Source organism: Bombina bombina, chromosome 9, assembly GCF_027579735.1.
Source record: "Bombina bombina isolate aBomBom1 chromosome 9, aBomBom1.pri, whole genome shotgun sequence".
Classification (NCBI taxonomy): Eukaryota; Metazoa; Chordata; class Amphibia; order Anura; family Bombinatoridae; genus Bombina; species Bombina bombina.
Window position 1 is genome coordinate 232,966,098 of NC_069507.1, and position 20,702 is coordinate 232,986,799.

At 38.5% G+C, this 20,702-nt stretch overlaps 1 protein-coding gene across 1 annotated transcript in view; it reads right to left on the reverse strand.

Annotated features, from left to right (window-relative positions):
- ATRNL1 (attractin like 1) overlaps positions 1 to 20,702 on the reverse strand; it is a 1,671,159-nt gene that overhangs the window by 1,206,439 nt on the left and 444,018 nt on the right. The window contains exon 16 of the mRNA XM_053692689.1: positions 17,217 to 17,430. Within this exon, the coding sequence (XP_053548664.1) occupies positions 17,217 to 17,430 (214 nt within the window). The remainder of the gene's footprint in view (positions 1 to 17,216; positions 17,431 to 20,702) is intronic.

Below are 20,702 nucleotides of genomic sequence, written 5' to 3' on the forward strand. Positions count from 1 at the left end.
TACTGTACAACTCTTGATGTTTTTATTTCTATCTCTTCCAATATAAAATAAAGCGAGCTCCACCTCTTATGCAAATGTAAAAGGAGAGAAAATCCTGCAATACAAAGCTACTCACATAAATCTTTAATACTCAGAATAACTTTATTTATCTCAAGTAATGGGCAAAGGTGACAGCACAATGATGTTAGCATCTAACGTGTTTCATGCTGTCCATGTTTCTTTGGCACAGTGCATGAAATGCATTAGACACAGATATCATCAAAATACTTATGAAACTGGGGTGATGTACACTCTTGGCGATACCGGACTGATACAGGGCCAACCATTTCTGCATGACTCTCCTAGTGTTGCAATACGCAGCAGTTTATACTATGCCATGGACACCTTCGGCTGAACTTTCATTGTAATATATTTAATACCGGATCATATGACAGCTATTGTTAGGATATATATTGTTACACTTAACTAATGTTTCTGCCTATTCTCACTAATAAGTCCCTTGTCCTCTTGCACCCTAGTATGTTTGTACAAAATTATGATAATCTATTGTTGGTTTATATACTATTGCTCTCTTGGTTTGATATATGGCTGATAGGGTTGGTAAATATAACATAATTGTTCATACAGAGCCGCACATAAGGTACACCTAAAAAATGAGGTTTCACTGTTATAATATATTACAATTTAACATGCTGCTTATGCCTCTCCGAGCCACTATTGACTAGATATTAAACCCCTTAGAGTTAATTATAGGCTAAAGTGTATTCCCATACCAAATAATACTTGCTGGTCTCATTGTCTACATAGCTTTCACTATTTACAACCCTGTGCATTGCTTAGCCCTCATGACAGTTTCACAGTGCCCTTTTCAGAGCTTCCCATAATCTATGCTCACATCAGTATTCTCCATGTAATTGTACATGTTCATCACTCAGGTCCAAAAGTGACCACTGTAAATATTAATTACCCTCCTCTAATTTATGTGAATCTTTTTAGGCCCAAAAGAGGCTTATTGGACCAAGAGAGGAACTTGTTGTAGAAATATATAAAATGGAGGTTTTTGTTTTTCCCTTTTTTTCTTAATACTCAATATCTATAACACTGTATGGAGGATTACATTATGCTATGGATTAATGTCAACTTGTTATCTCTGACTTTGTTTCTTGCCAACTATTATTCTTTACATATATTGTTTACAATTTATAACCTCAATAAAAATTTATTTATAAAAAAAAAAAAATATTTATGAAACTGATTGCTGCTTCTGTTGCACAATTCTCTTAAGAAAAAAAGTAAACAATGCTGTAATATTACACATTTAATACAGTCAAATTACAACTTTTCAAAAATATGAAATAATTTTTTTTTTTATAAAAATACTAAATACTATTTATCCTACAAAGCATTAAATAGATGGTATCATACATATAAAAGAGCAACAACAAAAATAAAAAGTTTAAACTGAAAATTTCAGAAAAGGTTTATTCAGTGCAGTAAAAGAAGACCCTATATAACCCACTTGGAGGATCGGAGGGTCACATATAGGGTATGGTGTTTGCAATGAGAGGGATTTATCTATTAAAAGTTGTATGCACATTATCTTCTGGAGCAAAATAACAAGGATAAGCTCCTGAAACCCCCTCTATATTCGCTGTGTTTAGGTTTGTCTCAGCTGCGGTGGTACCCCTTGGTTTTATTGCCATTGATGCTGGCTGGTGTATAACTCTTGATCAGATTGGTAGAAAAGGATTTATGATGGAGTGTGCCTATAGGTTGATGGGGAGGCATTTTTCTTGGAAGAGGGAAAGCACTACTGTTAGGTTTCAATTATTTAGGTTTATTCATTGCTGAAAATACTTAAAGGGATATGAAACCGAAAAAGAATATTTTGTGATTCAGACAGAACATACAATTTTAAAAATGTTTCCATTTTACTTCTATTATAAATTTTGCTATGTTCTTATGGTATTCTTTGTTGAAGAGATACCTATAGTGTTTTGAGCACACTTGCAAGGAAACAGTGCTGCCATCTAGTGCTCTTGCAAATGAATAACATTCACACAAAACTGCTGCCATCTAGTACTCTTGCAAATGAATAACATTCATACAAAACTGCTGCCATCTAGTGCTCTTGCAAATGGATAACATTCACACAAAACTGCTGCCATCTAGTGCTCTTGCAAATGAATAACATTCTTATAATGCTGCCATCTAGTGCTCTTGCAAATGAATAACATTCTTATAATGCTGCCATCTAGTGCTCTTGCAAATGAATAACATTCTTATAATGCTGCCATCTAATGCTCTTGCAAATGGATAACATTCTTATAGTGCTGCCATCTAGTGCTCTTGCAAATGGATAACATTCTTATAATGCTGCCATCTAGTGCTCTTGCAAATGGATAACATTCACACAAAACTGCTGCCATCTAGTGCTCTTGCAAATGAATAACATTCATACAAAACTGCTGCCATCTAGTGCTCTTGCAAATGAATAACATTCATACAAAACTGCTGCCATCTAGTGCTCTTGCAAATGAATAACATTCATACAAAACTGCTGCCATCTAGTGCTCTTGCAAATGGATAACATTCTTGCAGAACTGCTGCCATATAGTGCTCCTGAGCTTATGTCCCTGCTTTTCAACAAAAGATATTAAGGGAACGAAGAAAATATGACAATAGAAGTAAAACAGAAAGTTGTTTAAAATTGCATGCTCTATCTGAATCATGAAACAAAATACTGGCGTTTCATGTTTCTTTAACTCCTTAGTAACCAGACCACTTTTCCATTTTCTGTCCGTTTGGGACCAGGGCTATTTTTACATTTCTGCGGTGTTTGTGTTTAGCTGTAATTTTCCTCTTACTTATTTACTGTACCCACACATATTATATACCGTTTTTCTCGCCATTTAATGGACTTTCTAAAGATACCATTATTTTCATCATATCTTATAATATACTATAAAAAAATTCTAAAATATGAGGAAAAAATGGAAAAAAACACTTTTTCTAACTTTGACCCCCGAAATCTCTTACGCATCTACAACCATAAAAAAACAACCATGCTAAATAGTTTCTAAATTTTGTCCTGAGTTTAGAAATACCCAATGTTTACATCTTCTTTGCTTTTTTTGCAAGTTATAGGGCAATAAATACAAGAAGCACTTTGCTATTTCCAAACCACTTTTTTTCAAAATTAGCGCTAGTTACATTGGGACACTGATATCTTTCAGGAATCCCTGAATATCCCTTGACATGTATATATTTTTTTTAGTAGACAACCCAAAGTATTGATCTAGGCCCATTTTGGTATATTTCATGCCACCATTTCACCGCCTAATGGGATTAAATAAAAAAAATTGTTCACTTTTTCACAATTTTTTTTCACAAACTTTAGGTTTCTCACTGAAATTATTTACAAACAGCTTGTGCAATTATGGCACAAATGGTTGTAAATGCTTCTCTGGGATCCCCTTTGTTCATAAATAGCAGACATATTTGACTTTGGCATTGCTTTTTGGTAATTAGAAGGCCGCTAAATGCCGCTGCGCATCACACGTGTATTATGGCTAGCAGTGAAGGGGTTAATTAGGTAGCTTGTAGGGAGCTTGCAGGGTTAATTTTAGCTTTAGTGTAGAGATCAACCTCCCACCTGACACATCACAGCCCCTGATCCCTCCCAAACAGCTCCCTTCCCTCTCCCACCCCACAATTGTCCCCGTCATCTTTTTTGCTACTGTGTAGGATCCCCCCTTAGCCCCCAACCTTCCTGATCCCCCCCAAACAACTCTCTAACCCTTCCCTCTACCTTATTGGGAGCCATCTTGGGTACTGGCAGCTGTTTGCCAGTACCCAGTTTAAAGTAAAATACATTTTTTTAAAAAATATTTTTTAATTTTTTCTGTAGTGTAGCTTCCCCCCCAAAGTCCAACCTCCCAGATCCCTTAGATACTTTTTAAATTCATTCCCTCCCCCCTTTCTCCCACTTCTTTACATCACTTTTTTCTGTAGTGTAGCGGTTCCCACCCGCTCCCTCTCTGTGCACGCATCCGCCTGCCGTCCTCCATGCACGCGTGCATCCGTGCGCGCCCCCGATCCCGCCTCCCACTTCCTACTTGAAGCCATCGATAGCCGCCCACCCGCCTTCCACATCGTCTCCAACCCACCAACGATACCGGCCACCGATGTCCGGTGCAGAGAGGGCCACAGAGTGGCTCTCTCTGCACCGGAGGGCTAAAAATGGTTATTGCAGGATGCCTCAATATCGATAATAACCGGAAAGTGGCTGGAAGCGATCAGGATCGCTTCCACCGCTTTCCAAGACCAACAACGTACGACGTACGTCCTCAGGAATTAACTGTATTTTTTTTTTTTAGGACGTACTTTCGTGGCTCAGATAGAGCATGTCATTTTAAGAAACTTTTCAAATTCAATTTACTTCTGTTATCAAATTGCCTTTATTCTTTGTATCCTTTATTGTAAAGCATACTTAGGTAGGGAGCAGCACTATACTTCTAGAATGAGAGCTGGTGATTTGTGGCTACACACATAAGCCTCTTGTCACTGGTTTACACATATTTGTTCCACTAGTTCCCAGCAGTGCATCGCTGCTCTGGAGTTGTGATGTATGTGATTAATCTCTTTGCAGGGGTTACAGTTATATGCAATAAATAGTGCAATAATAATAAAATACAAATACATTTCTCTTCTGCACTTTATTCTCCCATTTTTCCCTCTTCTTCAGGGTAATGGAATTTACTTGACAATATGGGGTCAATATCTCCAATAGAATTTTAACTGATCTCTTTTTGGTAGAACAAAAAAAAATATCAGTTACTGTACCACTAGTTTAATGTATCTATATTGCCATTTTTCCTTGAAAGAATGTTTTCAACATGTGCATTAGCATTTACTGTTATGCAAACACTTTTAGCAGAATCAGATATTGTGCAGCACTTAAAGGGTCAGTAAACACAAACAAAAAATATTTGCAGTATTTAAACTTTAAAACTCTTAACAATAAATGCATAAAATATTTTTTCCTACTTATTTCTAAGCCTTCCCTGATACTCATTATTAATTTTGTATCACGGAGGGCTACACAGGTGCCTTCCTCATGAATTTGCACGGGAGTGCACGCATGTGCATAACAATGTTAGTAACGTCACTTTAACATGCGTTGTCACTCCCGTAGTGATACGTGAAGAGCCCGTCTTACACTGGGGATCATCCTTCTCAATTTACTCAATGAAGCCTTAAGATCAACCATGGATACCGGTACAACTGTAAGTAAAAATAGCTCATTGGAAAATAGTTTATTAAATACCAGCATAATTATGACACCAACAAATATGTAAAAACTATGGAATCTTTCATGTTTTAGATAAAATGTAAATGCTTAAAGGGACACTGAACCCAAATTTTTTCTTTCATGATTCAGATAGAGCATGAAATTTTAAGCAACTTTCTAATTTACTCCTATTATCAAATTTTCTTCATTCACTTGGTATCTTTATTTGAAATGCAAGAATGTAAGTTTAGATGCCGACCCATTTCTGGTAAACAACCTGGGTTGTTCTTGCTGATTGGTGGATAAATTAATCCACCAATAAAAAAGTGCTGTCCAGAGTTCTGTACCAATAAAAAAGCTTAGATGCCTTCTTTTTCAAATAAAGATAGCAAGAGAACGAAGAAAACTTGATAATAGGAGTAAATTAGAAAGTTGCTTAAAATTGCATGCGCTATCTAAATCGTGAAAGAAAAAATTTGAGTTCAGTGTCCCTATAATTTGGGAACACTGAGCTGCAGACTTTATTTCGATGCTGGGCTGTCATTTGGCAGGGTCTGTCTAATATGCTACAGGAGTGCATTTCTCTGTTTTTCTGTGTTGTATGCAAATGCTCTTAAGTCGCCCTAAGAGTAAAAAGGGCACCCAGACATGGACTCCTTGCACACATGCCAAAGAGGAATACATAAGAACCTCACTGACAAGGCCCATAGAGGCTGAAATGTATGTCTGGGGTTTGTTGCTTTCTCTTGTTCAGAGGAGAAATGCCTGGTATTTTGGCAGGGTCAGACTAATATGCTACAGGAAATGTTTTCTTTATGAAAGGCACAGTGAGCTAAAAGAGACTGCACCCTGGGAGTAAGGAGGGACTAAGCAAGGAGGTTTTCCAGCTTCTGTTCTAAGCCCAGTTGAGTGCACCTCTCTGTTTTACTGTGTGTCTACAGACTTTAAGGGGTATATTTATTATAGTGCGAGCGGACATGATACGATGTAGCGTATCATGTCCGCTGCAGATCGATAAATGCTGACAGCATACGCTCTAGGCATTTATCATTGTACCAGCAGGGGGTGTCAATCGACAGGATCATATTAGATCAGGTTGATTTCATTCCGCTGCCTCAGAGCAGGCGGACAAGTTATGGAGCAGCGGTCTCTATAAGGAGCTTGATAAATCGGCCCCTAGGCGTTACAAATCTGCGCTCATTATTTGCTGAAAACGAATGACATATTACCGTTGCTTTACAAAATTGTTATAAGAAAGCTGATGGTAATGCGCATCCGTATGTGTAAAAAAAGGAGTGTGCATGCAAAAAGGAGCGGGCCAGGTTAAAAAATATGCTAATGACTAATTTATTATTGCACAGTGATTGCCGGTATTAAAATTAAGAAGTACAATGCTTATCTTTGTCCAACTAGAAAACCTATATTATTGCATGATTTGTATATTGTTATGATTGAGAGAAAATAAACTTTTAATATTGATGTATTGTGTCAAAAAAACAAAGTTTACTGGTCCTTTAAAAGGAAAGTAAAGACGTTGTAATTACAATACATTTCTGTTGTGTTGCTATAGAACAGCGGTTCCCAACCCCTAGGGGTACGCGGCGGACCGGTAGGGGGTATGTGAAAATATTTTTGGTAATGGAGGAAAATGCGGGGCAAGGGTCGGGGGGAAAACTCTCAATGGGTCATCAACTAATAACCATCATGGAACTGTGGAAGGAAGGAGCACTCAGCCGGAAAGTGACAAGTGAAGTCCTGGCCTGGCATATAGGCAGATGGGAGCTCCTGCACCTGAAATATGTGGACCGGGTGTGGATGACTCTGGTCCACATATTAATGATCACCCTGTGTCACCAGCTTAGCCTCCTGCTCCACCCACCCCCGTGAACAAAATTTTGACTGTGAGTGTTAGAAGCAGCACTGCAGCAGCATAGCTGCGTGTAGTACGTGTACACGTGTGGTAGAGCCGTGGATGTTGCGAGACACACAGGCGAGGTGGGTCTGCATCCCCAAATAAGTTATAGTCAGTGCCGGTATGTAAAGTACTGCTGCTAGTGCTTGCTTGATTCAGATTGCTTCGCTTCCAACTAAAAACATCCGTAGTGGCTGGGTGGTTAATGCCGATCTGATCTCAAAAATTTAAATATTTATTTTTATGATCATTACACTTTGACTCCCCCCCCCCCAGGGCCACCAAACACACAGCAGGGCTCCTCCTGAGAATGAGATCTGAGCTTTATTCCTGTTTATACACGTACATCGTATGCCATTCAGGTATAGCTTACCTTAAACTATTTATTATCAGGGTATTGTCAGTTATTAATCAACTATTATCAGGGCATTGTCAGGTATTAATAAACTATTAATTATCTGGGTTTACCCTGATAATAAATAGTTAATTAATACCTGACAATACCCTGATAATAAATAGTTTAAATTAAAAAAAACATCAACTTTTTTGAGGGATTGGTGGGGGTAATAAAGAGAGGGGGTACTCATAAATGAAAAGCCTAATCAAAGGGTACAGGAATAACATATCAACCAAGTCCTAACGATTTTAGAACAAAAAACATAATTTTTACTGCAATTAATGTTCAATAGTCAATCTACAGCCACAATTTGCCTTATTTAGAGGAGTCAATCTCATCTTTAGCCTAAAGACAACAAGCAAGGGTCATAAAGTTAGTATGAAATGCATTGTTATCTGATTATTATTATTAAGATTATTATTATGGTTTATTTATAAAGCACCAACATATTAAGCAGCTCTGTAACATTAAATTACAGGGTACAATAAACAGAAAACATATAAATAAATTGTACGGATACAGTTATGGGGTACAATAATCAGAAGACAATCACATAAGTCGTAAGGGTAGAGGGCCCGGCCCTTGGGTCGCTGTAAGCTGTAAATCATATTTACATAAAATGATCGACAGGACAGGTGGACGTAAAGTAAGTTGCATGGATCTTTAAAGAGATATGTTTTTAAGGAACACGACGTTTTTTAGACTAGAGGCAAGTCTGACTTAGCTAGGCAAGTTCTATATCCGATAAAGCCAATTTGGGACAGATAAGTAGCAAGGTTAGCCTCCAGAAATCAGCAGGGTGCATTTCAAATTCTGAGAATTAGAATTTGCTAAATTATTAGAGCTAAATTACATGAAAAAAGAGAAAAATAAATAATGTAAATATATAGCAAAGTTCTTTCATTATGAGTAACTATTACAAGCAGTGGCCGTTGTTAGCGCAAGTCGCGCTAAGAAATATTGCAACCGAGTCAACTTGTGCACATTTTACAAGTTGAAAGTAAATGCATTACCTCGAGCTAAACTAATGTAGTGCACATCAGGTTTGCACCTTTGAAGTCTATGGAGAGAAGTTAACGCGATCGCGATATCCGAAGTACTAAAGTTAGCAAGCATTGGGTTTTACGCATGCAAACATTTTACTTTCAACTTGTAATGCATGCCTACCTGTGCACGTTAAAAGTTTACTTCCAGTGGTGTTTGCGTGCGAGCGAAAGTGCTAATTAGCGCACTATTTGTAATCTGGCTCTTTACATACAATTCTTAAGGTGTTTACTGTCCCTTTAAGAACTTGCTGCTTTACAGAACTTTGGTCATTTTTGTAGGATGACATCCAGGTTTTCTTTATTGTATGTTTTTCTCTCTTAGGGCACCGGGAGATCGCTCCGATAAAAATCCTGAGCAGATAATGGACTTGTACCAGATTTAATAATGCTCAGAGGGACCCAGAGCATAACAAAAGGTTAGTGACCCCAGAGGAAACGACACCCAGAAAGGTACAAAATGGCAATTTATAGTCGCAGTGAAAAAAAAATGGAGTGTCTTGTTTAAAGGAGTCTTTCCAAAAAGGGTTGTTATCAGCACTGCTCATTGCAAACAGCAGTAAAAGTTGCTGTTTAGAAATTGTAAAACCAGGATCTCTTAGATGTCTCTTTATGATGAAACTGTTACCTACGGTGAGACATTTAATGGCCAATATAGTGGCAGCGATGACAAAATGCTGCTGGCTTGTACTGTGCCGAGAGGGAAGACCCAGATACAACTGGAGATAGTGAGCGGAATAAGGAACATTCACTTGCTTTGTAACTTGCAATCATTTGTTTCACAAACATATAGATTGTTTCAGTTATTCACAATAAGAAACAGCTGATATTTACATTAATTACAGCTATTTCATATAAACAATTACATTAAAGGGACAGTAAATTAATGCTAGATTTAATGATGTATTCAAAATAAAAATTAGCCTGAAAATGATATGTAGGTGTAATTTTAAAACTAATATTAATTGGTTAAAGGGACAAGAAACTCAATTTTTCTTTCATTATTCAAATAGTTCATTATTTTTACACAACTTTGCAATTTACTTCTATTATTTAATTTGCTTCATTATCTTGGTATTCTTTGATGAAGGAGCAGTAATGCTCTACCGGGAGCTAGCTGACAGCCAATGACACAAGGCACCAATAAGCAGCTTCTGAGCCTACTTAGGTATACTTTTCAAAAAATGATACAAAGATAACAAAACAAATTAGATAATTGAAATAAATTGGAAAGTCATTTAAATTTGCCTTTAAATCATATGTGATTGCACATCATTATTTTTATAATAGTTATGATATGAATTATCACTAATGATTCCCCTTCCCATACTCCACTTTTACCTTTAGCCTGGTTGCCAGTCGGATGATGAGTACAGGGGTATGCACATATGTACTTTTGTTGAAAAAACAAATGAGGTTCCAGGACATGCACAGTATAAAAATTCACACCAACTTCAAATAACTGCATGTAATATAAACTACTGTAAAGAAGAATATGCACAGATACAGAACTAAAAATCCAGTATAAAACCTTTTTAAAAAGGTACTTAGAAGCTCTCACTTTAGCACTGTTGATGAGGTTAGGCTGGGACACCCAGTGAAAGGGGCTGGGAAATCGGGAAGAACAGACACTCCCCCCTTCCCTGCTTATGAAAATACCCTTTAGACAAACATGTGCAGGAGGAGTCTCTAGACCTGGGTCTACATCTGTCACTTTAGGGCTTGGCTAGGAGTCTGAAAATCAGCACAGTGTTAATAAAAAAAATAAGCAAAACTAAACATTGTTGCAAAAACACTCCCAGATGGGCTAAATAAATTAATCATCTACAAATCAATTATGCAAGGAAAAATCTAGTGTACAATGTCCCTTTTGAGAACTTACAAGACAATGGCCCAGTCCAGTATTTATAACAGAATTTATGTTTACCTGATAAATTACTTTCTCCAACGGTGTGTCCGGTCCACGGCGTCATCCTTACTTGTGGGATATTCTCTTCCCCAACAGGAAATGGCAAAGAGCCCAGCAAAGCTGGTCACATGATCCCTCCTAGGCTCCGCCTACCCCAGTCATTCGACCGACGTTAAGGAGGAATATTTGCATAGGAGAAACCATATGTTACCGTGGTGACTGTAGTTAAAGAAAATAAATTATCAGACCTGATTAAAAAAACCAGGGCGGGCCGTGGACCGGACACACCGTTGGAGAAAGTAATTTATCAGGTAAACATAAATTCTGTTTTCTCCAACATAGGTGTGTCCGGTCCACGGCGTCATCCTTACTTGTGGGAACCAATACCAAAGCTTTAGGACACGGATGAAGGGAGGGAGCAAATCAGGTCACCTAAATGGAAGGCACCACGGCTTGCAAAACCTTTCTCCCAAAAATAGCCTCAGAAGAAGCAAAAGTATCAAATTTGTAAAATTTAGAAAAAGTGTGCAGTGAAGACCAAGTCGCTGCCTTACATATCTGATCAACAGAAGCCTCGTTCTTGAAGGCCCATGTGGAAGCCACAGCCCTAGTGGAGTGAGCTGTGACTCTTTCAGGAGGCTGCCGTCCGGCAGTCTCATAAGCCAATCGGATAATGCTTTTAATCCAGAAGGAGAGAGAGGTAGAAGTTGCTTTTTTGACCTCTCCGTTTACCAGAATAAACAACAAACAAAGACAAAGTTTGTCTGAAATCCTTAGTAGCTGCTAAGTAAAATTTGAGAGCACGAACTACATCCAAGTTGTGCAACAAACGTTCCTTCTTTGAAACTGGATTAGGACACAAAGAAGGCACAACTATCTCCTGGTTAATGTTTTTGTTAGAAACAACTTTTGGAAGAAAACCAGGTTTAGTACGCAAAACCACCTTATCTGCATGGAACACCAGATAAGGAGAAGAACACTGCAGAGCAGATAATTCTGAAACTCTTCTAGCAGAAGAAATTGCAACCAAAAACAAAACTTTCCAAGATAATAACTTAATATCAACAGAATGTAAGGGTTCAAACGGAACCCCCTGAAGAACTGAAAGAACTAGGTTGAGACTCCAAGGAGGAGTCAAAATTTTGTAAACAGGCTTGATTCTAACCAGAGCCTGAACAAAGGCTAGAACATCTGGCACAGCTGCCAGCTTTTTGTGAAGTAACACAGACAAGGCAGAAATCTGTCCCATCAAGGAACTTGCAGATAATCCTTTTTCCAATCCTTCTCGAAGGAAGGATAGACTCTTAGGAATCTTAACCTTGTCCCAAGGGAATCCTGCAGATTCACACCAACAGATATACCAAATTATGTGGTAATTTTTCTGGTTACAGGCTTTCAGGCCTGAACAAGAGTATTAATAACAGAATCTGAGAACCCTCGCTTTGATAAGATCAAGCGTTCAATCTCCAAGCAGTCAGCTGGAGTGGGTCGAACGGACCTAGAACAAGAAGGTCTCGTCTCAAAGGTAGCTTCCATGGTGGAGCCGATGACATATTCACCAGATCTGCATACCAAGTCCTGCGTGGCCACGCAGGAGCTATCAAAATCACCGACGCCCTCTCCTGATTGATCCTGGCTACCAGCCTGGGGATGAGAGGAAACGGCGGGAACACATAAGCTAGTTTGAAGGTCCAAGGTGCTACTAGTGCATCCACTAGAGCCGCCTTGGGATCCCTGGATCTGTGCCCGTAGTAAGGAACTCTGAAGTTCTGACGAGAGGCCATCAGATCCATGTCTGGAATGCCCCACGGTTGAGTGACTTGGGCAAAGATTTCCGGATGGAGTTCCCACTCCCCCGGATGCAATGTCTGACGACTCAGAAAATCCGCTTCCCAATTTTCCACTCCTGGGATGTGGATAGCAGACAGGTGGCAGGAGTGAGACTCCGCCCATAGAATGATTTTGGTCACTTCTTCCATCGCTAGGGAACTCCTTGTTCCCCCCTGATGGTTGATGTATGAACTTGGCCCTCGCTAGCTGAGGCCAAGCTTTGAGAGCATTGAATATCGCTCTCAGTTCCAGAATATTTATCGGTAGAAGAGATTCTACCCGAGACCAAAGACCCTGAGCTTTCAGGGATCCCCAGACCGCGCCCCAGCCCATCAGACTGGCGTCGGTCGTGACAATGACCCACTCTGGTCTGCGGAAGGTCATCCCTTGTGACAGGTTGTCCAGGGACAGCCACCAACGGAATGAGTCTCTGGTCCTCTGATTTACTTGTATCTTCGGAGACAAGTCTGAATAGTCCCCATTCCACTGACTGAGCATGAACAGTTGTAATGGTCTTAGATGAATGCGCACAAAAGGAACTATGTCCATTGCCGCTACCATCAAACCTATCACTTCCATGCACTGCGCTATGGAAGGAAGAGGAACAGAATGAAGTATCCGACAAGAGTCTAGAAGTTTTGTTTTTCTGGCTTCTGTCAGAAAAATCCTCATTTCTAAGGAGTCTATTATAGTTCCCAAGAAGGGAACCCTCGTTGACGGAGATAGAGAACTCTTTTCCACGTTCACTTTCCATCCGTGAGATCTGAGAAAGGCCAGGACAATGTCCGTGTGAGCCTTTACTTGAGGAAGGGACGACGCTCGAATCAGAATGTCGTCCAAGTAAGGTACTACAGCAATGCCCCTTGGTCTTAGCACCGCCAGAAGGGACCCTAGTACCTATGAGAAAATCCTAGGAGCAGTGGCTAATCCGAAAGAAAACGCCACGAACTGGAAATGCTTGTCCAGGAATGCAAACCTTAGGAACCGATGATGTTCCTTGTGGATAGGAATATGTAGATACGCATCCTTTGAAATCCACCTTGGTCATGAATTGACCTTCCTGGATGGAAGGAAGAAGTGTTCGAATGGTTTCCATCTTGAACGATGGAACCTTGAGAAACTTGTTCAAGATCTTGAGATCTAAGATTGGTCTGAACGTTCCCTCTTTTTTGGGAACTATGAACAGATTGGAGTAGAACCCCATCCCTTGTTCTCCTAATGGAACAGGATGAATCACTCCCATTTTTAGCAGGTCTTCTACCCAATGTAAGAATGCCTGTCTTCTTATGTGGTCTGAAGACAACTGAGACCTGTGGAACCTCCCCCTTGGAGGAAGCCCCTTGAACTCCAGAGAATAACCTTGGGAGACTATTTCTAGCGCCCAAGGATCCAGAACATCTCTTGCCCAAGCCTGAGCGAAGAGAGAGAGTCTGCCCCCCACCAGATCCGGTCCCGGATCGGGGGCCCGCATTTCATGCTGTCTTGGTAGCAGTGGCAGGTTTCCTGGCCTGCTTTCCTTTGTTCCAGCCTTGCATAGGTCTCCAGGCTGGATTGGCTTGAGAAGTATTACCTTCCTGCTTAGAGGACGTAGCCCTTGGGGCTGATCCGTTTCTGCGAAAGGGACGAAACTAGGTTTATTTTTGGTCTTGAAAAGACCTATCCTGAGGAAGGGCGTGGCCCTTGCCCCCAGTGATATCAGAGATAATCTCTTTCAAGTCAGGGCCAAAGAGTGTTTTCCCCTTGAAAGGAATGTCAAGCAATTTGTTCTTGGAAGACGCATCCGCTGCCCAAGATTTTAACCAAAGCGCTCTGCGCCACAATAGCAAACCCAGAATTTTTTCGCCGCTAACCTAGCCAATTGCAAGGTGGCGTCTAGGGTGAAAGAATTAGCCAATTTAAGAGCACGAATTCTGTCCATAATTTCCTCATAGGAAGAAGCATTACTAATAATCGCCTTTCCTAGCTCATCAAACTAGAAACACGCGGCTGCAGTGACAGGGACAATGCATGCAATTGGTTGTAGAAGGGAACCTTGCTGAACAAACATCTTTAGCAGACCTTCTAATTTTTTATCCATAGGATCTTGGAAAGCACAACTATCTTCTATGGGTATAGTGGCGCGCTTGTGTAGAGTAGAAACCGCCCCCTCGACCTTGGGGACTGTCTGCCATCAGTCCTTTCTGGGGTCGACTCTAGGAAAACAATTTTATAAATATGGGGGGAGGTACTAAAGGTATACCGGGCCTGTCCCATTCTTTACTAACAATGTACGCCACCCGCTTGGATATAGGAAAAGCTTCGGGGGGCCCCGGGGCCTCTAAGAACTTTTCCATTTTACATAGTGGTTCTGGAATGACCAGATAATCACAATCATCCAAATTGGATAACACCTCCTTAAGCAGAGCGCGGAGATGTTCCAACTTAAATTTAAAAGTAATCACATCAGGTTCAGCTTGTTGAGAAATGTTTCCTGAATCTGAAATGTCTCCCTCAGACAAAACCTCCCTGGCCCCCTCAGACTGGTGTAGGGGCCCTTCAGAAACCATATCATCAGCGTTCTCATGCTCTACAGAATTTTCTAAAACAGAGCAGTCGCGCTTTCGCTGATAAGTGGGCATATTGGCTAAAATGTTTTTGATAGAATTATCCATTACAGCCGTTAAATGTTGCATAGTAAGGAGTATTGGCGCACTAGATGTACTAGGGGCCTCCTGTATGGGCAAGACTGGTGTAGACGAAGGAGGGGATGATGCAGTACCATGCTTACTCCCCTCACTTGAGGAATCATCTTGGGCATCATTTTTACAAAAAAAATTTTTATGACATAAAATACATATAGTTAAATGAGAAGGAACCTTGGTTTCCCCACAGTCAGAACACAATCTATCTGGTAGTTCAGACATGTTAAACAGGCATAAACTTGATAACAAAGCACAAAAAACGTTTTAAAATAAAACCGTTACTGTCACTTTAAATTTTAAACTAAACACACTTTATTACTGCAATTGCGAAAAAGTATGAAGGAATTGTTCAAAATTCACCAAAATTTCACCACAGTGTCTTAAAGCCTTAAAAGTATTGCACACCAAATTTGGAAGCTTTAACCCTTAAAATAACGGAACCGGAGCCGTTTTTATATTTAACCCCTTTACAGTCCCTGGAATCTGCTTTGCTGAGACCCAACCAAGCCCAAAGGGGAATACGATACCAAATGATGCCTTCAGAAAGACTTTTCTATGTATCAGAGCTCCACACACATGCAGCTGCATGCCATGCTGTCCTCAAAAACAAGTGCGCCATACCGGCGCGAAAATGAGGCTCTGACTATGATTAGGGAAAGCCCCTAAAGACTAAGGTGTCTAAAACAGTGCCTGCCGATATAATCATATCAAAATACCCAGAATAAATGATTCCTCAAGGCTAAATATGTGTTAATAATGAATCGATTTAGCCCAGAAAAAGTCTACAGTCTTAATAAGCCCTTGTGAAGCCCTTATTTACTATCTTAATAAACATGGCTTACCGGATCCCATAGGGAAAATGACAGCTTCCAGCATTACATCGTCTTGTTAGAATGTGTCATACCTCAAGCAGTAAGAGACTGCACACTGTTCCCCCAACTGAAGTTAATTGCTCTCAACAGTCCTGTGTGGAACAGCCATGGATTTTAGTTACGGTGCTAAAATCATTTTCCTCATACAAACAGAAATCTTCATCTCTTTTCTGTTTCTGAGTAAATAGTACATACCAGCACTATTTTAAAATAACAAACTCTTGATTGAATAATAAAAACTACAGTTAAACACTAAAAAACTCTAAGCCATCTCCGTGGAGATGTTGCCTGTACAACGGCAAAGAGAATGACTGGGGTAGGCGGAGCCTAGGAGGGATCATGTGACCAGCTTTGCTGGGCTCTTTGCCATTTCCTGTTGGGGAAGAGAATATCCCACAAGTAAGGATGACGCCGTGGACCGGACACACCTATGTTGGAGAAATGAGCTTTAGTATTTCACATGTGCTGAGCCCCAATGCAGATATTCCTGCAACAGAGCCTACATCATCTGACAGTGCAAGCTTTCCCTCCTGTAATAATGCATTTATTTGTTAGTTTGTTGAATGTATCTGTATTCTTTTTTTACCATAAATCAGTATCACTGTCTATTCCTGTATCCAGCACTACGGAATATAGTGGTGTTTGAAAATAAAACAAAATAATATTGATAACAGATGAAAATGTTAATAAAAGATGATGATAATAATAATAATAATAATAATAATAATAAATCTCAATAAGGGTCACAGTGTATACCACAAGAATTATATATTAACTTTTCTTCCAAAATGCTTTAAATAGTGTATTTTAAAGCTTTATACTGCTTTCTAAGCAGAATAATAACCACTGCTCCGATAAACCTTGTAGCAGAGTGTTAGCTCTTGTGACAAGGTAAACATTAGTTTTAGTACTTGATCAGTTAGGGTTACCGGACATAACATCTACTGATACATTTAGAAGACAAAGAAAACATGGTTTGCTGAAATAGCAAAACTCACTGAAAGCTAAATTGTTTATAGAGTTAAATAGGCACTGTAAACTATATATATATATATATATATATATATATATATATATATATATATACATACACTGGTCTCAATTGCACAGCAATCCCATAAAACATATTTTAAAAGTAATTATTGTCAACATATGTAAATGATTAAATCAATAAAGTTACATTTAACTCATTGCCTGCCATGGAGTGATGTGGCAAATTGACAATCTTAATTGTGTGAATTTTATAGTCGCTTTCTGCAATAAATTGGCAAACACATACCCCCTGGCTTCTCGCACACTAGCCCGTCAGCCATGGCAGTACATGGGTTTGCCTTCAGACCCGCCACCTCTGGTCTCTCCAAGTAGGCACAGAATCCAGAATCGTTAGGTTCTCCCGGGAGCCACTGCAGGGTGGTATTGGTAAATGGACACATATCTTCCCATCCCCAGTATGAGATATTGATTTTCCGTAAACCGACCCAAGGTGACAGTTTCTAAAAACAGGGGGAAAAAAGATGTATATGAAAAAAAGAAGAAAAAATAAATAGAAATTGCACTTTTATCTGCAGCTCTACAAACGTTTAATGCCAAAACCAGTTTGTATTGACTTCTCAAGAAGTACTCTGTGTTCCAAAATCAGCTCAATTGTTCTTTTCAGAGCAACCAGAAAAAAAATCCATATATGTTCCTGAAAATGTAATTCCAGCTAACAATGATCCTTAAAACTACTGAAACTATAAGACCTGGGTGCCTGCAGAATTATATAACAATGCATTCAGTACGTCTAAAAGAATCAGCAACTTTAGAAAGTTTTGACTTTACAATTAAGATTTTATACACAATGGAATTAAAATAATGTCACTTCGAAATTTCCTATGAGACTTACGAAAAAGGCTATAGAAAATGTAAAATCGTAAATTCTATCTTTTTAGCATTTTCAATAAAATGTGCACCTCCATTTAATAATAATTACATTAAGTATTTAAATTAGTTTATACTAAATAGTCCATCAAATAAGTTATTTCCTATGCTGCAAAAGAATGATTTACTATTGTCAGTTTATATACATTAAATATTGATTATACTTACAAATACAATTTTGCAAAAAGGCTAAGATTTTTAAAGTCTATTTCCTGCATTGTGTTTACATTGAAATCAGTGGCCAAAATCAAATGTTTTAATGGAAAACATAACACAGAATGTTGTATTGTTTTAATGAGACTTTTATATTTTGTTTTGTTTTCTCTAACATGATATTAAAGAAGTTAAACATTTTGTGCCAATGTCTCACTTAAAGTACAATTCTAGTGAAAAAAATGACAAGCTCTAATTTGTTAGGACATATATATTTAACACTAGTTGTGTTGCAAGTCTATGTGTTTAACTCCCACAAATGGATTCAACACATAGTTAAGGTATCACTCTAGAGCCACAAAGAACTGTGGGAAATATATTACAATTGAAAATCAGAGGCTCAGGAGCATGCATGTATCTTCATATCTCTATGGCAACAGTATTTTGCATCATTATTTGTAGCAGTGCAGTGCATTGTTGCAAATACTGCTGCTATAGGGTGTTAGACACGTGCACACTCCTGAGCTCCTATGAGCCTACCAAATTTTTCCTCTTCAACAAAGACTACCAAGAAAACAATTTGTAAAACTATTTAAAATAGCATGTTCTAGCCACACCATAAAAATGTAATTGTCACTTTAGTGTGCCTTTAATTTCTATGCAGATACAATGTTTCATAGGTAATGCACACTATGTCAATCCATAATAACATTAATCGGACAGTGAAGTTAATATTAAACTTTCATGATTCAGATAGAGCGTGTCTTTTTAAACAACTTTCCCTTTGCTTTGTTCTGTTTGATATTATTTGTTGAAAAGCATACCTAGGTAGGCTCAGGAGCAGAAGTGCAGTACTGAACGCTAGCTGCTAATTGGTGGCTACACATATAGGTCTCTTGCCATTAGACTCACCAGATGTGTTCAGCTAACATACAGTAGTGCATTGTTGCTCCTTCAACAAAGGATAGCAAGAGAACAAACTAAATTTGATAATAGAAGTAAACGGGAAAGGTGCTTAAATTACATTTCCTATCTAAATCATGAAAGAAAGAACAATAGGCTTCATGCCCCTTTAATATCTTTTTAATGATCATCACATGTAACGCTGTCACCACTAGTTCTACAAAGTGATTTTACAAGTTTCAATCATTTTGATGATTTGTTGCAGTTCTAAAGTTTGAAGCTGTTCATAATTGTGTCCATTTGTCTGGGTTGTAAGAAATGAGTACAATGGCTCCTTCCTTGATCGTGTCGCTGTTCATCTATTTCTGTTTTCTGTAGGTTTTATTCGCCAAATGAGCATCCTGGGTGTTTATGACAGCAGATGAATTAAATAAAATATTTATGCACAGCAGACTGCATGTGATTGCTTTGACATTATTAATGCAAGAGTTAAAAATCTGTAAAGTGCCACTTCCGACACTTGCAAGTACTTGTTATTTTATCAAAAACATTACACACCTCTCACTTTTATAAAAACTAGAGTTTGTTCAACGCTCCCTAAAGAGTCCAAGAACAATTATGTGACAAAGTTTTCTTTAACATTTTGCAAAGTGCATAAAGCAATATGTTTAACTAAAACCACGGGATTTGCCCTAGGAAGTGGGACAAGCTACAGTTTTAAACAAAAGCAAGAGTTCCCTTTAAAAAGTGTGAATCACAGCTACACCCTTTTAAATGGGAAGGACTCCCTCCCACACCCACTTGGAGGTTGATTTCTGCTGCTTGTTTGCATATATTTTCTATAGAATTCATGTAAGCAAAATCAGTGATTTTACAACATAAAAGTGAAAGAACTATTTGTAAACAATTTAAAGGGATATAAAGGTACAAAAGAATATGTGAGAGCATTGTTTGTATATGACTGTGTTAACCCGTGCAAAGGGATTAAAAAACGACCACTAAATATAGTACAACTGCATAATTAAAAAGTGCATAATAAAAATACGATACAATAGCATTTTCTCTGAATTTTAAATAAGCAGTAGATTTTTTTCCTGGCAAATTTATTTTTTCCCCATTTGCCGGTCCCCTGTATCATGTGACAGACATCAGCCAATCACAGACTAGTATACGTATACCCTGTAAGCTATCAGTATGAGCTAGTGCCTCAGAAATAGTTTTTATAAAAATGCTGTGCAAAATTTGACAATGGAAGTAAATTGGAAAATGTCCATTTAAGTGTCCATTTAAATTCAGCAGGTAAAATTATATAATTGGAAACACATTGAAGGGGAGAGCATTTTACAGAACAATGTCAGTTTAAACTGTTTACCTTTATTTGTTTATTTGAAATAGCTACTGTTAAAACTGACACCTACACTGAAAATGTCAGCACTACAGTATTTGCTACTGAAAAGCTATGTAAACAAGAAACAGCAACAGAAACCAACATTCTTTTGGATATGAAAGATAGATTATTTTAGAGATGAATAAAAATTTTATAGAACACATATTTTAAGGCAAAGATTCATTTTTTTAAGGGACAGTATACATGAAAATGTTTGTTATTGTTTAAAAGGATAGATAATCCCTTTAATATACATTCACCAGTTTTGCATAACCAACACTGTTCTATTATTACACTTTTACCTCTGTAATTACCTTGTGTCTAAGCCTCTGCAGACTGCCCCATTTACCTTAGTGCTATTTACAGACTTGCATTTTAGCCAATTAATGCAGACTCATAAAT